This window comes from Phyllobates terribilis, unplaced genomic scaffold (assembly GCF_046119375.1).
Source record: "Phyllobates terribilis strain yellow unplaced genomic scaffold, ASM4611937v1 Scaffold_4664__1_contigs__length_58436, whole genome shotgun sequence".
In the NCBI taxonomy this organism is placed as follows: domain Eukaryota; kingdom Metazoa; phylum Chordata; class Amphibia; order Anura; family Dendrobatidae; genus Phyllobates; species Phyllobates terribilis.
The window spans coordinates 28701-47379 of record NW_027367413.1 but is presented as its reverse complement, the minus strand read 5'-3'; the positions used below and the strand labels follow the sequence as shown (position 1 = coordinate 47379).

The window sequence follows — 18679 nt, the reverse complement described above, 5'->3', positions numbered from 1 at the left end:
TCTACACTCTGAAACCTTTGTGGACTTGGAGTGGTGTAGAAATAGAAATGGGGGAGATGAAATGTAGAGAAATTTATGATTTTCTTAGACAGCAAGGTAGTCCTAACCCAGTGTGGAAAATTGTATGGAGAGGATGGCAGTCTAAGAAGTGGGCTATGATAGCTTGGATGGTGGTGTTGGAAAAGCTCCATACTAGAGAGAAGTTAGCTTGATGGGGTCTCATTCAATCTCTAACTTGTGTGCTATGAAGAGGAGGTAATGGAACTGAGAAACATTTGTGGCCACAATGCTCCTTCTCATGTGCAGTATTGAAAGCATTACTTAGATGGCACAATATAAGTGCTTGGAAAAATTCTGTCATGGATTGGTTTACTTGGCTAATGTCTAAGCAAGGGAAGAGGTCTATTTAGCTCAAAGCTTTTGATATAGCTTTATTATCTATATATTTTATTTGAAGATATAGGAATGAAGTCATCTTTAAAAGTGAGAGTGTTCATGTTAATAACTGTGTAAAAATGATTATAGATAATTGTAAAGTTAAAGTGAGATTGTATTGGAGGTGATATGAATCTAGTCCTCGATTGTTTTGAAAAGCATTACTTGGCTTGCTATTGCTTGTATATCTTCCATTTATTAATAAATACTCCCTCTATATTAAAAAGGTTGTCATTCAAATATATTATACAATTATTAAAAAAAATAATAAATAGACAAAAATATCCCTATTAATTGTCCATGATACATTAAACGCTTTTACTTTAGTCCATTAGTGCATTTGTTCAACAGGGCCTTTTTAAAAAAAACTAACAAAAATAACTAGAATAACAACTTCTTTAATACAAGAATTATGAGATTAAAATGACCAACTTTTTATAGAAAAAAGAATATCTAATTTATAAAAGCTTGAACAACACTAATTAGGAATTTCCAAGAATAATATTATGAAATAATAAGAATATAAGAACAAAGACCTAAATTAATTTATAATAACCTATTAAATGATTGATACAAATGAGAATTTCTAATTTAGTACTCCCTCTGTCCCATAATATAAGGGACATTTTCCATTTCGGGCGTCCCAAAAAATTCTTCCCATTTTCTATTTCTAGAAACTTTTTTTTTTTACTTTATCTTATCCCAATACACTTTTTACTCTTCTCACTCATCTCATCATTACTTTTTACTTTTCGCTTTCCTTCTTCTCTCTATATCTCTCTTCTAATCATTTTTTTTTACTTTTCTCTCTCCTTCAATCATTATAATCACACTTTTTTTAATTCTATCAAAGAATTCCTTTTGTCCCTTATATTATGGGACGGAGGGAGTAATAGTTATAGCCTATAACTTATAGGTGATTGCTTAGAGAGTTAAATTCAATGACTAATTACTCTCGGAGCCGGGTCTTTTCAAATTAGTTGTAATTAAAATATGAGCCACTATCAAATACTACTAGTACAATACATATTCTAATGATTAAAATTTACAGAGAACTGGTACAGTCAAAAGTAAACCGCTTCGTTTCGGCAATCCGGGCTCCTCAGTTGCAGCACTTTCGGTATTGCACCTCTGGCAAGCTACGGTGCTAACTTAAAAGCCATACAACTCATGTACGCTTTTAAGTTATATAAAATGGAAGGAAAAAAAAAAAGATATACATAAATGAGGCGAGAATGCAAATGGAAGAAATCTTTTTAATTTAATTAACATGCTATGGGTTAAAATTGTGAGAGCAATAAATTTGCTTACTAGGAGTAACTATCATCATAGCTGCAATGCCAACTCCGGCTGCTGCTGCATAGTTGTTTCTGTCCTCCCAGTCGGCGATCCAGGTGTCTGAAACCCTACATTGAGGTCCGGCGGACTCAATCCTACCTTCTGTTCTGATACGCAATCAACCGGATTTTCCGGGTTCGTTTCTGCTGACTCATCATTCTCACTAGCGGATCGGGGTTTAATATTGGCGGCCGCGATATCGAGGAGTTTAACTCCGTAAGTGGCCGTTCACACCATTGACACAGGGTCTTAGTGGCTGCTGCACAACGGGACAAGATTTCATGTCATTGCTCTCTGGTGGAGTTGCGGAGGAGGAGTTAGGGCGTACGGATTCCAAGTCATTTTCAACAACCCAACCAGGCCGAACTTGACACCTGGAGCCAAACACTTCGAGATCTTTTCGGAAGCCACCTTCCAAGCTACGGGCCCCAGCTTCGCTGCAACCGCGCCAAGCTTCTGCATACCCGTACTCCGTTTGGAGTCCCACCTGTGGTTAACAACAATCAGTTATACTAGCCTTATTTTAATTTCTTTTTTATTTTCATATTTTTATGTCGGGTCATACTTTGACCCATAAATATATTGGCTCATTGGGTCGGGTCAAAACGGGTTAAGTGAAAATGGGTTGGGTTTGTATGACCTGGAAATAGGTCGGGTCGGTTTTCAGATCAGGTCGTCTTTTTCCAGGTCTAGGTCAAGAGTAAGACCTTATAAATTAAAATGCATGAAAAATAAAATAAAAAATTTTATTTAATATTTTTGCCTTTTTTTAAAAAAAAAAATACTAAAATGTAACGCAACCCATTGACCCGACCGACCATCAAAACCCGCTTGACCCGATAAAATTTCGATCTGAACCCGACCGGCATGACCCAATTGCTAGGTCTAACTATTCAGCCTATGAGCCAGAAAGGAAAAGATTCTCACAGGAACAAGATGCTTGTGCTGTCCTTGAAAGATTCCAAAAGCAGATGAAGAGTCTTGCACGCCACCCAATGTACATTCGTATGTGTTGCGCCTATTCTCATCACCTACCATTACTTTCTTTCCATGCTTCATAGAGCCTGTAAGAATTGAAACAATTTAGCCGAGCCGAGCCGAGCCTGAACAAAGACAAATCTTTATTTGCACGACATACCAATTATTTCATCAGCTCGGTTATATTTATCAGCTGACCAACTAATATAAACTTCCCCTTGGCGGGACCCATAGTTCATTCGTCCAAACGGATCTGGGGAAGCATACCTGTCTACAGTATTATTAGCCTTTCTAGTATCATTATTATTAGGCCGCGTAGAGCTTTCTCCGGCGGTGGCAAGAGTTGCAGAGGGGGAATCAGATACAACGCGCTCCAGTGGAGGCCTGCCTACTGGTCTCTTCAAATGTTTGGTTGGTGGTCTACCTCTTCTAACAACCTTTATCTCTGGCTCATTATCATCGCTCTCTTGCCTTAGATTTTCAAAGTTTTTCATGGCTAGTTCTTGGATAGACCGTGCCTGATTAAAAAGGAGCAGAAACTCATAACAAAAAGAAGAAGAAATATTGAAAAGACACTCTATTTTCATATTTTCAAGTACCTGTCGGAAATAGATAGTATCTGGAGCATTGTACTGCATTGCATTTGAACAGAGCAAAAATACATCTTTCTGCAAGAGAACAAAGGATATGAATCAGAATGAGAAAAGTCAAGTTCAAAGATGAAAGTTACAGGAAAAGTGAATAATTTCATTCAAAATATACATCATCTCTTCTCATCCTTGACAAGTACTATGAAATAGGTAGAATCATTTTTTTCTTCTTCTATCAAAGAAGAACTTGAAACAGATACTAACTAAAATGTGGCAGTGATACCAAACCCAAACTTTACAATCACCAGTTAAACTACTAGTATTCTACCTGTGTAAACTAGTAGTTCACAATTTCTCAAGTACATATGTTCTTGAGCATCAGTGGCTATCATTCTTAGAAGAACATCCTTTGAAATTCTTCCAGTAATATCATGGACACCCATACCAGTCATCAGATATTAATGTGCACGAGGATTACATATTTTCAATTGTGACATTTGTGTTTCTATGAGGAATGTAGTGAAACAGAGCATTATCGTATTCAACAGCAGGCAATCGCAATTCGCAAGCATATGTTGAAAGTCCTAAGAGATTTGCTCTCAGTAAAGTCAGTTGATAAGATAGAAGCTTGCTCATACAGATTGTTTTTCTGCTACTTAAGAGACCTTTAAAATCAGAAAGAGTGCATAATGTTTACAGTGTACACCTCTTTCAATAGCTCTATCAGAACAAATTAGAGTTGCAGTCAGAATAAGCTAATCTAGCTATGATAATTTTAATCATTTAAGAATCTGAGAAGCAGGCGTTAACATATCATCCTTCAAATTAGAATCTGAACTTGCATACGAACATCAGAGAAATAAAGTAGAAGCACATGCATGAGTGGAACTCCACCAGCCAGTGTAAACAAGTTTCACCAAGTACTCACCCAAGACTATAAAATCTGTTTCAATGACTTGTAATTGCATCATGAATCTCTATGTTGTGCAGGTTTATAAAAGCCAAAAACAGAATTAGCAGGAACTAATACTCAGTCACGTGGATTGAGAGGATAACATGTATTAACTTCCACAAACAGATGAACAAACTGAATTTACAGAACAAGAATTTGAAAAGGCCCGAAATAACACCAACCTCAAATTGTTCCAAGCTGACATATGCGCCATTTGTAAGTTTCTTCCTTAAGGTACTGAAATCCATAGGGTGCTTGATGACTTCATGATAGTCCGGCAGCTGAAACAAGAGCCAGAAAAATACAGATTTAACATAACACGTAGGTATAACCAAATAGAAGAAAATCTTTCACACCCCTACCTCTTCGGGGTCCACAGGATCAGCATATACCCCATATGTATCCTTCCTGAACATCAAAACCAACAGCCTCAGGCACGAGGACACACAACCATACATAGGGATATTCAAAAAGCTAAAAACTTGAGATATCACAAGTCAAAGAAGAAAAGGAAAGGAAACACAAAGGTTCCTACTTTTGAAGTCTATCAAGAATGAAAAGCAACAACTTTTTATCTGGCAATGGAGTTGACGGTCCATCATCACCCAACGTAGAATCTGCACAGAGTTTGCACAGAGATTCAGCAATTTAACAGAGCAAGATAACCAGAAGGCCGAGCAACTTAATCTGCATTGAACTGTTAAACAGAGATTCAGCAAACCTTGCTCAATACTTTTTGTATTTGTAGAGCCACCACCAGCCTGCACACCAAGTCCAAATATCAGTGTCCAAATCAGCAAAGGATTTGAAATTGATAGAGTAAGCAAATCAGTAATATATATATTTAAATAAACTAAAGTTCCAAATTAAATGCGCGAAATTCTATAAATTTCGAAAAAAAACAACTTCACCCCTCACCGTCATAATTTCAAACCAGGAAAAAGAATTTCAACAAATTAATACAAATTCTGGATAGAAAAGTGGTACTTTTCAAATTAAGAAACACTAATACCTAAATGAAATTCCCTCCAAAACTATATATTTTTTAACACAAAAACAACAACCCACCACTTTATCATCCTTTCGCTGACCAGATCTGTCCCCAATTGCTTCGATTCTCCGCTTCTTAAGGCTCGCGGAAGCATCGTCCTCCTCTTCCAGGTTCGAATTCGACCCCGAATTCAACGAATCAGAGTTCACCGACGAGTCTGGCAACTTGGAAACAAGTTTAATTTTCTTCTCTTTCCGGCGCTTCCCAGTTGATTGGTCTGCATCGTCATCGGCCGCGTCATAAGCAGCTTCATCGTCTCCAGAGTCGGGATTAGGGTTCCGGCGGGTGGATCGGCGAATAGGCGTAGGGGTGTTATTAGGGTTAGGGTTTTGAATTTTGTGGGATCTTCGTAATTGCTGCTGTTGTTCCAATTGCTGCCTACGAAGCTCTTCCTCTTGCTGTTGCTTGAGATTGCGCTTCTGAAGATCCAATAGAGAAGGCCGGCCTTTCTTTTTCTTCGTCTTCTCCACTACCTTACCCATTTTTGTGCTCTTGTGCCCCCCTTCTCTGTTTCTTTCCCTTTCTCTCTCTCTTCTCCCTCCAAATTTTTCGCTTTTCTTTTTCTCTCTCCATAAATAAAAGAACCGGAGTGGGTTTATTAAATGTTTTTCGACATATTGGACCGTTCATATGCGAAAGATAAATCATGCATTCCGCAGAGTTCCGCGAACAACCAAGCACACGTATCAGTCCAATTTCTGTTAGGAGTTGGTAAAGCTATAAAATTAGCGAGCAGTCCATGAATACCGGGTTTTTTAATCTCAGCACCCGAATCACTATTTATTTAATTTAAAAACACTAGTAAATATTTTATGCATATTTTAATATATAAATTATAAATAATATTTTTTATACTCTTCTTATATGATACTCCCTCTGTCCTTTATTGATCTTTCCATTTTCTTTTGTCTCATTTGCCGAGACACGTTTTGTATTGTGAATATCTACAAAAATTATAAATTTTAGATATTGTTAAAGTACTTATTAAGACGAATCAAACAAGACCCCACATGACTATGTTTTATCGTACATATCGAGAGAAATAAGAAAGATTCTCTAGAAATGTGAATAGTGCACAAAAAGCAAATGAGACTTATATTAGGGGACGGAGGGAGTATTTGATTAAGTTGTGAAATTTGATGAAATGATAAGTATTTATTAGATAAAATAGTGATACATGGTGAATAGTACTAGTATAATTCAAATAATAGTAATATACTATAAAAGTTGAGTTTGAGTTCAATTTATTATCTCCAATTTAACCTCACTTTTCTCTTTCTACCCCTACTCTCACTTCACCAAACAATTTATATTCATAACTACTCCCTCGTTACCCTCACTTTAACCTCTTTAATTAACACAGGAAATCATTATTTACACATCCAATTTATCCCTCTTTTATGTGGCATTTTACATGGACAATATTAAGACGTTTTGATAGCTATTCTTCAATAATAATCTTTTAATATAATACAAAAAAAATGAGTTGGAGATCCATTACACCCTCATTAAATCTTCAATAATGATCTTTTAATCTACAACCTATATAATTGAGTATTTTTAAGGAAAAACAAATGTTAACATCCTACTCATATATTTTCTCTAGAAAATAACCAAATTATATTAGTTTTTAAAATTCAGTTTTTCTTTCATCAATTTTCCGTCCCCACTTAAAGTTGTGTTTTATTTTTTATTTTTATTTGCAGTTTTTTCCATCAATTTCCCGTCCTCAATTTCTCTTCACATTTCACACGCCCCATTTCTCCTTCATCTCTAGCTCTTCGTCTCCCATCATTCACTGCATCCTCTCTCTCTTCCATAACTCCGTCTTTCCATCTCCCTTCCATTATTGTAAACACCTTCTCATCTACCCCTAATTACTTTCAAAATCAACTATTAATTCCCAAATCACCTCCATTATCCCACCTTAACCGTCTGACTTCCATCGTTTTACTTTAATATGTGAATTTTAACGGTGCACACATCAATACCATTTCATTCAAAACAATTGACATCCTTTTCACCATTGATAAGTCGTAACTTATATAGACTAGTTTATTTGAGAATAAATGTTCTCCATCTTCCAACCGAAGCATTTTTGGAATTTTGAATAGTCTTTTCAGTTTATTAGTTATTACACCCTTCCACCTTTTTCATTAGGATGAATTATGAACAACTATATATTCTTCCAAAAACAAATTTCTGTCTCCAACCCTAAATTAAGCATTGTCTTCGTGATTCGAAGATCATTCGAGCCCTTGCAAAAAAAAAGCAATTACCAACTTTATCTTTAAAGGTAATTCCCAACACTTTTCATTTAGCTATTACGAATTTAGAGGTTAAATTTCACGAAATGGGTATTGGTTCCATGAAACTGATTGAAGCTTATGCTGATTTAATTAAATGAAATTGGTTTGGGATATGTTATTAGGAGATGAGACTTTGATATTCTTAGTGCGTGTAAGTTGTTTGATAAAGTTCGCTGCCTTTGTTTTGTTTATAAAAATAATTAAGTTGTCTATGTTTTGTGTCTAAAAAATCCAGTAGACAAGAGTTCCAGTGATATGTGATAGATAAGCCTACATAGGTAAATCATATTTGTTTATAAAAAGTTCCAAATACATGCACTTGATTAGCAAAAGATATTGTTTTGTGTTAACAAACAACGTTCAACTACTAAATTATAAACTAAAAACTCAGTTCAATATCTAATACTCCCTATTAAGCATGTGTTTTGATAGAAGAAGAACGCAATAAAGTAGATTAAAGTCTCATCTTTACATCATTCATGGTCCAACAAGCAATATTCTTCGATTGATAACATCTAATCTGATCCATCTAATATACTATAATTTTGGAGTTGGTGGATCACTAAATGACTTCAAATCAACCTATATGTTCCAATTTTACTCTTAAAAAAAATTCATTTAACCATTTTTCCCCTTAAGATTTTCGTTTATACCCCACATCCATTTATTCTAATAATTGAATCTTAATTATAATTTGTCTCTTCTACTTCTTAACTACTGTTAAAATCCTTTCACCTCCCCTCATCTATACCTTTTTAACTTCCTCTCCACAGTTCACCTTTCATCTCCTTTGCCCTACCATCTCCATCAATCAGTACTACATCCTTCAATATATATGGAAGTTATGAATATAAATCCTCAATTTTTAATTATCGGTATAATATCAATCGTCCATTAATTTCCTTAACCCTTAGTCCTCTCTTTACTATAGGGTTTTCAATCCATTCACTCCCTCTTAAACTTCCTCATCCAATATCTAACGTAAATTCACCAATGAAGTACACGCGGCTTCACCATAGCAACAATCAACCCACGTCTAGATGCAAGCCTACACTCCAAACACCAAATCGCTAGCCCATCTTGCTTTTTTCGCCGGACGTCTCAACAAAAATGACGATGTGATGTTAGAAGAATAGTTTTGAGTAGACCCCGCCCACCTCACTTCTATGGGAGAGTCTGGAGACGTAAAAGCATTTCATCTCGCTTTCAGTAATCTTATTTCTTTTACTCTTTTTCTATCTCCTATTACCTTAAACATTCTTATCCTTAAAATTGTACATGTTATTTGCACACTTGGTCAAGAAAAATATTGTAAATATGCTCAATATACAAATTAATCAAATAAGGATTTTTTGTTATATGTTTTTCATGTAAACTTGATAATGGTATCATTTGAGCGTGTTTTTCATTCCTTTTTTCTATAATTAGTACTCATCACTTCATTAGGGTTGTTGAGTGGAGCATCATATATTAGTTAATCATCTAATTATCCGTAGCTATCTCATACACCATATTTATGCCCCTTAATCATTTAATATGAGAGTATATCACATAAGTAATATTCGTTTATATATGATATAACAAATAAAAAAGACCGGGCAAAGCACGAGCATAAAGAGCCTAGTATATAAAAATGATCGACTCTAAATTTAACTTCTATGAAACGGAATCAAACTCACATAATGCTAAATCGGAATCCCAAATTAAATTGTATTCTTTATGGATCAAACTTTTAAACTTTTTTGTCATGTTTATACAAAAAATTTATTTACGAATAAAATATTTTATTTTGTTGAAAGTTTTTTTAAAACAGATTTCACAAAAATTGGATTTGTTTTTATATAACAAAAATATAAATTATGACAAGTTTAAATCTTAGGGAAGAAATGTAGTTTATAATAGTATTCATTATATATTAAAATATATGTCTATATATGTTTGATATAGTTATTAATTGAAAGTAATTTAAATTTATAAAAGGATTTTTTTTAACATTTTATTAAGTCATTTTTTAGAATAATTATTTAAATTTAATAATTAAACAAATTAAGATAAAATTATCTTAGAAATGTATTCCTGTAAACGTGGGAGTTTATTTATAACTATCACTCTAATAAGAGATTCTAGGAATAATATATATTCTTAAATAGAAAATCGGTTAAGAATAAAATTTGATAAGATTTGATTAGTAAATAAATAATATATCCCATTATAGCTTTAATATATATAAATGATAAAAAAAAGACTAAAATATTAATAAAGAGGAGAGAAAATAGTGTGGCAAATAGAAGATTGACACATAAACAATGGTGGGGTTAAACTCTTGAGAAGGTTTGAAATAGTTTTTGCTTTAATATATATTAAGATTAAAATTCTATTTTTATAAAGCGGTTAACAGTTAACTAGCGTATATCCCGTGCCATGCATGGGAATATTTTAATATGTAAATTATAAATAATATTTTTTATAAGAGAGTTTATTATAGATCTGAGATTTGATTAAGTTGTGAGATTTGATGAGATAATGAATAGTTATTAGATGAACTGGTGATACATGGTGAATAGTACTGCTATAATCCAAATAATAGATAAATGAACGACTCCAAATTTAACGTCTATGAAACAACTAAAATATAACTTCTATAATGTTAAATCCTAATCACAAATCAAATTATTCTCTTTATAGATCAAACTTTAAAAAAAATTGTAAACTTTATACATGAATCTTAATATTCATTAAAACAAAACTATTTAAAGCTTTCTCAAGAGTTTAGACTCAACCTTCTTCGTTCTTTGCTCAATCGAATCTGTTCCACGTTGCTCCGTAGATCTTTGAATTCACATAATTTTGCTTCTGTGTTTCTACAGTAAGTAAAGCTCCCTTTCTGAAAAACCCTTTCTCCTCAACCTCCAATCGCCGGCCACTTTTCATCCGAGCCCGCCATGGAAGTGTTGGCGCCGCCGGCCCCTCCACCTCCTATTCCTCCTATTCCTATTCCTCATGACATTAACGTGGGGAATACTGCTGAAATGGAAATCACAATGGAATTGAATGCTAATCATTCCTCTCAACAACCTGTAGTTAATGGGGCCAATCATCCTCCTCAACAACCCACATTTAAGGATGAATTGCCAGCAAGTACTAAAGCAGGGAATGTGAATGAAGGAGTGAAAAACAACATGTCCTGGAAAGAGAAACTGGTGGGAGCCGAAGAACAGGAGCCAACAAATCACCATCTCCCACTGGATTTCCTCATGGGGAAAATCCACACTGCGTTTCCGGAAGGGACTGACGGGGATCCGCGCGTGACGGTGGATGAGGAGGTTGTTTCAGCACTTACCGCAAACTGGGCTAATACAGTTATCGTCAAAACTCTTGGGACGATAATTGCTCACGATGTAATGGTAACGAAGAGCAAACTGTTGTGGAAGCCTAGAGGGAAGATGAAGGTGATTGATAAGGTCAATGGCTATTATTTAATCCGTTTCCAACTTGAAGAAGATTACATGAAGGTCTTAACTGAGGGGCCATGGACGCTCTTCAATCATTATCTGGTCGTAAAATCGTGGTATTCAGATTTTGATCCATTCAAGGATACGGTGGCTGTCACTCCGGTGTGGATCAAGGTGATGAACCTCCCTGTTCACTTTTATCAACCCCACGTTCTACGCTTGTTATTGGCTGGATAGGAAAGGTACTGAAAGTCGATAAACTCACTGCGGGAGAGAACAGAGGTCGCTTTGCGAGGGTGTGTCTGGAAGTGGACCTTTCCAAGCCGCTCAAAGGGTCCATCTACGTCAACAATGGCAGGTATCTTATTGAGTACGAGAAGTTAAATGCAATTTGTTTTTCTTGTGGGCATTTCGGGCACTTTCAGCCTTATTGCCCAACTGACCCGGTGAATATCCAAAAGAAGGCTGACTTGTTGAAAAAAGAAGCCGGAGTTCCTAATCTGTCTCGCCGACGACCAGTTGGGGATGAACAAAGAGGAGGTTGGATGATGCCTAAGAAACCTGCGTGGGCCTCACGCAATAGCTCTCATGGGAAACAACAAATGGCTAGTTCGGCGCAGCAGCAGAAGGACAGTGAAGGACAGTCTTCTACTAACAAACAGGGGATAAAAGAAGGTAGATCTGAGGGTCAACAAAAGCCTAGGGAGGAGTCTGCTCAGAAACCAGGCCAAAAGGGTGAAAAAATGTGGAAACATGTGTCTCGTCAAGCGCAGACTTCTGATGTGGATTTGGATAGGCTACGAAAATCTGAGGAGGAGATTGTAGAGGAAGAAATTAGGTCTTTGGAGAAGGATAAAGAAAGAAATAAGAGGAGAAACCAAGCCCGTAATTTAGCTAGAAAAGTTGCACGAGCAAAAAAGGCAGCTGAGAGTGTGATTTCGGTGGATGGGCCAGAGACTGATGGGCCTAATTGTCAATTAGAACCAGGCCCATCAAAGAGATCTAGAGCGGAATTCACTTTGGGATTGGGCCCACCATCTAGCTATCAATTTCACATTGGTTGCTCAGGAGCCCAGAACTTCATGAAATCAGTTCCAATGATAGTCGAGATTACTGAGGATGTTGATCAAGATATTAGCCTTATAGAAGTAGAAAGCGATGGACAACCAGAAGGACACCCTGGATGGTGGTGCCATGGTGGTCTATGGTGAATCGTCCTAACCACATTCGGTTCGTTACCCCAAAAGTATCCAAATGAATACACTAATTCGGAATTGTCGCGGCACCGGGAAGAACGGTTTCGCTAGGAATGTCAATTATATTTTGAGAAGAAATAAGGTGGACATTTTGGCTCTTCTTGAGACACAAATTTCAGGGATCCGGGCTGATCGTATTTGCACTCGCATCAATCCTAGGAATTATACTCGTGTGGAGGCAGAGGGCAGAATTGGAGGAATCTGGATCTTCTGGGAAACCAATAATCTCACGCTGGATGTGTGTCATAAATGAGCGAATTTTATTCATGTGAGGATTACAGTACCCAAATTCTCAGTTAATCTAGTCGTTGTGTATGCCCCTCCTTCGGTTTACCGGCGGCGTGTGTTCTGGGATGAGCTCAGTTCTTATGTCTCTTCTATCAGTGGTCCGTTGGTGGTTGGTGGAGATTTTAATTGCGTTCTTGAGACGGACGATTTAGTTGGAGGATCTGGGAAACTTCACTTTGACTCCCCTGTTTTCATAAGTTTTGTTGAGAGAATTGGGTTAATCGATCTCGGCTATAAAGGACAGCGATTTACCTGGGCACGTGGGAATTCAGTTTCAACGAGAGTGGAGAAACGGCTGGATCGAAGTTTTGTGAATGTGGAAGCTTGGTTACGTTGGCCCAATGCTTGCACTCGTCACCTACCCAAGTTCAGTTCTGACCATGCGCCAATCCTTATTTGCCTGGAACCGAGAGTCGTCTTCGATCGTAGCAGACGGCCTTTCAGATTTGAAGCAATTTGGGTGACACATGATCAATTTTTGGGAGTTCGTTCAAGACAAATGGGACTCATCGTTGGCCACCATCCCTGCACTTCTGAGTTTGAGAGATGATCTACTGAAGTGGAACAAAGAGGTTTTTGGGTTTATTCAGGCCCAAAAATCGGATCTGATGGCCCAGTTAGATAACATCCAGCGGGAGATTGGGCTGGGCCCTTCTGAATCAAACTTAGCAGAGGAGCTCAACATTAAGGCTAAGCTTGAACATGTGTTACTTAATGAAGAAACTTTTTGGAAGCAAAAATCGCGGGATTTGTGGCTTCGGGAAGGTGATCGTAACACCAAGTTTTTTCATCTTTCCACGGTGATTCGGAGAAGACACAATCGGGTTGAGGAGCTTATTGATGAGAATGGAACGGTGGTAAGTAATAAAGTTGAGCTTGAGTGTCACGTCACATCTTTCTTCAAGGAGCTCTATTCTTTGCCGATGGATGAGATGTTTCCCATTACCATTCCACATGGCCTCTTTCCGAGTATTGATCCGTCCGAATGGGAGGTCCTTGAGAAGCCTTTATCGGAGGAGGAAATTTGGTTGGCTATTAAGAATATGGGTAGTTTGAAGGCTCCGGGGCCGGATGGCTTCCAACCGTTCTTTTATAAAAAATGTTGGAGCATTGTGGGCGATTCGGTGGTCAAGGAGATTCTTGGCTTTTTTTAGAGTTGCATTATGCCGGAGGGGATGAACGATACCCTCATATCACTCATTCCGAAGACTTCTAGCCCTGACAAGGTCAATCTCTTTCGTCCCATAAGTCTTTGTAATGTTATATATAAAATCATCACTAAGGTGCTTGTTTCAAGAATGCAAAAGGTTCTCTCTCTTCTTATTGGTCCTACGCAAGGGAGCTTCCTACCTAGAAGGCTTATCACGGACAACATTGTGATTGCACAAGAGGTGGTTCATTCAATGCGTAGGAAGAAGGCAAAGGGGGTTGGATGATTTTGAAGGTTGATCTCGAAAAAGCCTATGATAGGCTTCGTTGGGACTTCATCGTGGACACTCTCTTGGATGCCGGATTTAGTGAGAAGTGGGTGGAATGGATTGCCAAATGTATCTCGTCTTCTTCACTCAATGTGCTTTGGAATGGGGAAATGACCGGCGTTTTCCAACCCACAAGGGGAATTCGCCAAGGTGACTCTATCTCGCCCTATCTCTTTGTGCTTTGTGTTGAGCGGCTTAGTCATCTCATTGTGAAGGCTATGGAGGAAAAAATGTGGAAGCCTATCAAGGTTTCTAGGAGAGGTCCGAAGAGTTCTCACATATTCTTTGCCGATGATATTCTTTTGATGGGGGAAGCCTCAGTTAAGCAAATGAAGACGATGAAAGAGTGCCTTGATAATTTTGCCAATCCTCGGGACAAAGGGTCAACATGGCTAAGTCAAAGATCTTTATTTCTCCTAATGTCAATGATGATGTGATGGAGGAGATCGGAAGGTTGAGTGGGTTTGAGGTTACGAAAGATCTAGGTTTATACTTGGGGATTCCCCTATTGCATAAACAGATTAACAAGAATACGTTCCAACCTATTGTCCAAAAAATGAAGAATAAGCTTTCCGGGTGGAAGAGTAAAGTTCTTAGCATGGCGGGAAGGGTGACTCTTTGCAATTTTGTCCATTTGAACCATCCCGATATACTCCCTACGCCTCCCGGTTTCCACTTGTAAGGAAATAAATCGCCTCACTAGGGCGTTTGTGTGGGGAAGTTGGGAGGACCATCGCAAGCCTCATCTTGTGAATTGGGCGGAGGTTTGTAAACCGAAATGTCTTGGCGGGCTTGGAGTCAAAGACATGACTCATCTGAATACCGCTCTTTGCTGTAAAATTTCTTGGAGGTTCATGAATGATGAGAATGGGTTGTGGGCCAAATTACTTAGATCAAAATACATTCGGGAGGATTGTTCTGAAAGATCAGACACATCAGCTGTTTGGAAAAGTGTTAAGTTTGGTCTTCAGAATCTTCTTGTTAAAGGGATGAAGTGGCAACTGGCTTCTGGTGATATGGTGAGGTTTTGGTTGGATGTTTGGATTGGCTCAATCCCCCTCAGAGATCTGGCCAATTATGAAATTGACAGTATCTCCCTCCAAAGAACAGTGAGCAGCTATTGGACGTTTGGCCAGGATGGCATTGGGGTGAATTTTCGGAATTCCTCCCTCCATCTGTGATTCTTCAAATTGCTGCCATGGTTGTCAACAGTAACCAAGAGATGAAAGATAGGCTCGTCTGGAGCCATACTCAGGATGGAAACTTCAGTATTGCAATAGCCTATGCTCAGAGTCATGAAGGCTGCAGTGATCAATCTCCGGATCGTTCAGTTCTAAGCAGAATCTGGAAACTCAAGATCACTGAGCGTAATCGGATTTTCTGTTGGACCTTGATCAAGGGAGGCATCCTCACAAATGCTGAAAGAAAGAGGAGACACATGTCGGAATTTGATACTTGTGGTTTATGTCAATCTGCGGCGGAGTCGGAAATCCATCTGTTTTGTGACTGTCAGGAACTACAGGGACTATGGAATGAACTTAATCCGAATCTTCCTGGGGACTTCTTCCGGGAACCATCGGCAACTTGGCTTCGTCGGAACCTCACCGCCGCTGAGGAATTTGGGATCGGTGGCCGCTGGAGAGACTTCTTTGCCTGTGCTCTGTGGTTTATTTGGAAGAACAGAAACAATGTTTTATTCAGAGGTGAAAGATTTCAGGGAAGCAAAGTTGGTTTCATTCGAGCCCAGCAAGAAGACTACTATGCAAGTTGGGCCTCTAGGCCCAAGTACTTGGCTCAGCCAAGAACTGAGTCTCAGTTCAAGTGGGAGGCTCCTCCAGTGGATTGGATCCGGCTTAATACTGACGGATCGGTGCAGAATGGCTTGGGGTCAGCGGCGGGAGTGTTCAGGGACTCCGATGGTTCGTGGCTCAAGGGTTTTGTGCATTTTATTGGTGCGTGCTCGGTTCCCATGGGCCGAGCTTTGGGGCATCATCTCGGGACTTCAACTCGCATGGGATTGTGGGTACAAGAGGGTTTGCATTTGATACGGACTCGCAAGTCGCGGTCTCGTTGCTGTGCAAACCCGTGGACGTGTGCCATCCACTCTTTAGCTTGGTCAATTTGGCATCGAGCTTTTTTCGTAGGGATTGGGAAATCCAACTCCGTCACTCATTTAGGGAGACCAATGGCGTCGCTGATGCCCTTGCGTCTCTTGCTTTTGGCTTTCCGTTAGGGGTCTCTGTTTTACATATTCCTCTGGACTGTGTTCTTGATTTGCTTAGTGCGGACGCCAGGGGAGTGATGTACTCCCGACTGGCTAGGTTGTAATTTAGTTTCCCGTTATTCCATGAGCTTCGGCTCTTTTCTCGACTAAAAAAAAACATAATTTTGCTTCTAGTTGTCTTGTGACCAATGATCTTATAACACTTCTCCTTAGTATGACCTTTCATATCACAATGCTCACAATATCTAGCTTTCCCTTGGTTGTGCTTTTGTACGTATGTTTCATCCTTTCTAGAAAGAGAACTGACATCACATGACAATCAATCAACACCAAAAGATTCACTTACTAAAACCGGTCATAGATTTCTGTTTTTTCAATTTGTTAAAACATACGGCAAAGGATCGGTGGAAAGAATAGTACCCAGATTGTATCAAATTCAAGATCTAGACTAAACCCATCAAGAACTAAATCATTCATATCTGACATCCTTTTCCAAAATTTCCTTGATAAGATCACAAGAACATTTAAGGAAAGCTTCAGACTCGCATTTTGGAACTTCTTTGAGAACAACTGTTTCATTCATACTCTCTTGATTGTAGTGTAGTTATCACCTACCGAGTGTGTTCCATGTTACACTGAAATTAAGTTCCTTCTCATCTGAAAGAGCATCATACCATTAGTATGACCAAATCTTTCAATCAAATGATAGACTGACTCAACAAACGCAAATAACTCCACAATCTTTTCTTCTGTGGCATTCATAAGCCAAAACCTGACCATATTTTTGTGCATCACGCGACTCCGAAGAAGGTTGACAATATGTTCCATCGATAAATCCTAGCATCATTCTTGCTCCGAAAGTTAAGATAACATTGGACTCCAAATGAACAAATCGTCTTTTGCCAACCGAAGAGGAATGAGTGCAATTCTAGGATTATTTGATTTATACATTGCCAGATGATCGAAATAAGCTTTAGAATCCTATCTACAAGGACTTACTATGTTTCGATCCTGTGAATGTCTCTTTATCTGATGTCGCAGTATTTTCGTCAAGTGCTTATAAAAAGAATATCGCTCCGGATAATAGCGATCATGATTTTCATAGTGATCAGGCTGAGTGTGCCTTCTTGTTGTGTGTGAGTGGTGATGGATACGCATAACTAGATGAATAGACAGACCTTCAGCGGAAGACTCGTCAAACACCAAGCATGATGACACAAAATTTGAGTTCCTCAATATTCTGATACCATATAAAAATCTCAAGGTAGAAGAAATAACAATGATTTGATAGTGATTACAAGAGTGTTTATGATCACTCGACTAACATGTCATAACTAACTCATATACATTCATAGTGTCATGGAGTGAGATTTAGACGAGGAAGAGAAAAGAGTGATTCTTGTAATTTTTTATATCTCTGTAATACATGGAAAATGGCTTATAAATCACAACGTATAAAATTATCCAGTTATAACCACCTACCTTGTTTGCATGCAATGGCCGCCCAATAATTGGCCCAACCTATCAACCAGGATCATGACATATGTTTTATGTTAAAGTTCATGCGGATTAATGTTGCTACTATATTGTCTATTTTGTTAGGGTTGTTAGATCGAATTGAAACATTAATTATTTTAAGGAAAGAAATAGGAATATACATATGAATAGTTTGGAATAAGTCAGTGATCGATTATACATACAAAAGGTGGATTTTTGTCAGATGGAGCGCTTTCTCTCGTTTATATATTAATTTAGATTTTTAGACATTGAACAACATTGAAAACGCAATTAGTTACCAGTCAATTAGTGATAACTAAAGCTGAACTAATGAGTGTGATTCCTTGAGAGATCGACGTAATCACACGTGTCAATCTCAATATTGTTGAATGTGTATGCAAAATTGTTGATAAACCAACCTGAAGCTTCTCGCTGAAATCCGTTCATAAAGGCTACAGAGGAAGCTTATCATTAAGTAATTTGATGATAAATTATTTTATCACATCCACCGGAAGCTTCCTCTACCGCCTTCCTTGCCATAAGCTTCCCATCGGAACCACTAGTGTAGCATCGCCGGAGACAATGCGAACACGGAGGAATTTTTTTTGTAATGGAATCAAGCGACATGTGAGCAACAAGGATTTTTAAAAACAAGTGAATAGCAAGGTATTTGACAATAGCTGCATATTAACACTTTAAAACCTTTTTATGAGAAAAGAGTAAAAGGAGAGGATAATTTTGGATATAGTAAAAAAGGTCAGGGATAAAATAGATATTTCATGCATTTAACAGAGATTTTATGATGTATTCCGTCCATGGGTGTGTCATTGT

At 37.9% G+C, this 18679-nt stretch overlaps 1 protein-coding gene across 1 annotated transcript; it reads right to left on the bottom strand.

The window, feature by feature from the left end:
* Positions 1-223: 223 nt before the first annotated feature.
* LOC141249500 (uncharacterized) lies at positions 224-5826 on the bottom strand. Its single transcript, XM_073669644.1, has 11 exons — positions 5346-5826; positions 4829-4910; positions 4656-4701; positions 4476-4574; positions 3351-3419; positions 2912-3269; positions 2701-2837; positions 1987-2260; positions 1747-1872; positions 1485-1586; positions 224-384 (listed from the first exon to the last, which is right to left on the bottom strand). Exons 1-11 carry the CDS (start codon positions 5824-5826, stop codon positions 224-226), a joined length of 1935 nt encoding a protein of 644 aa, XP_073525745.1.
* Between the last annotated feature and the right edge of the window lie 12853 nt (positions 5827-18679).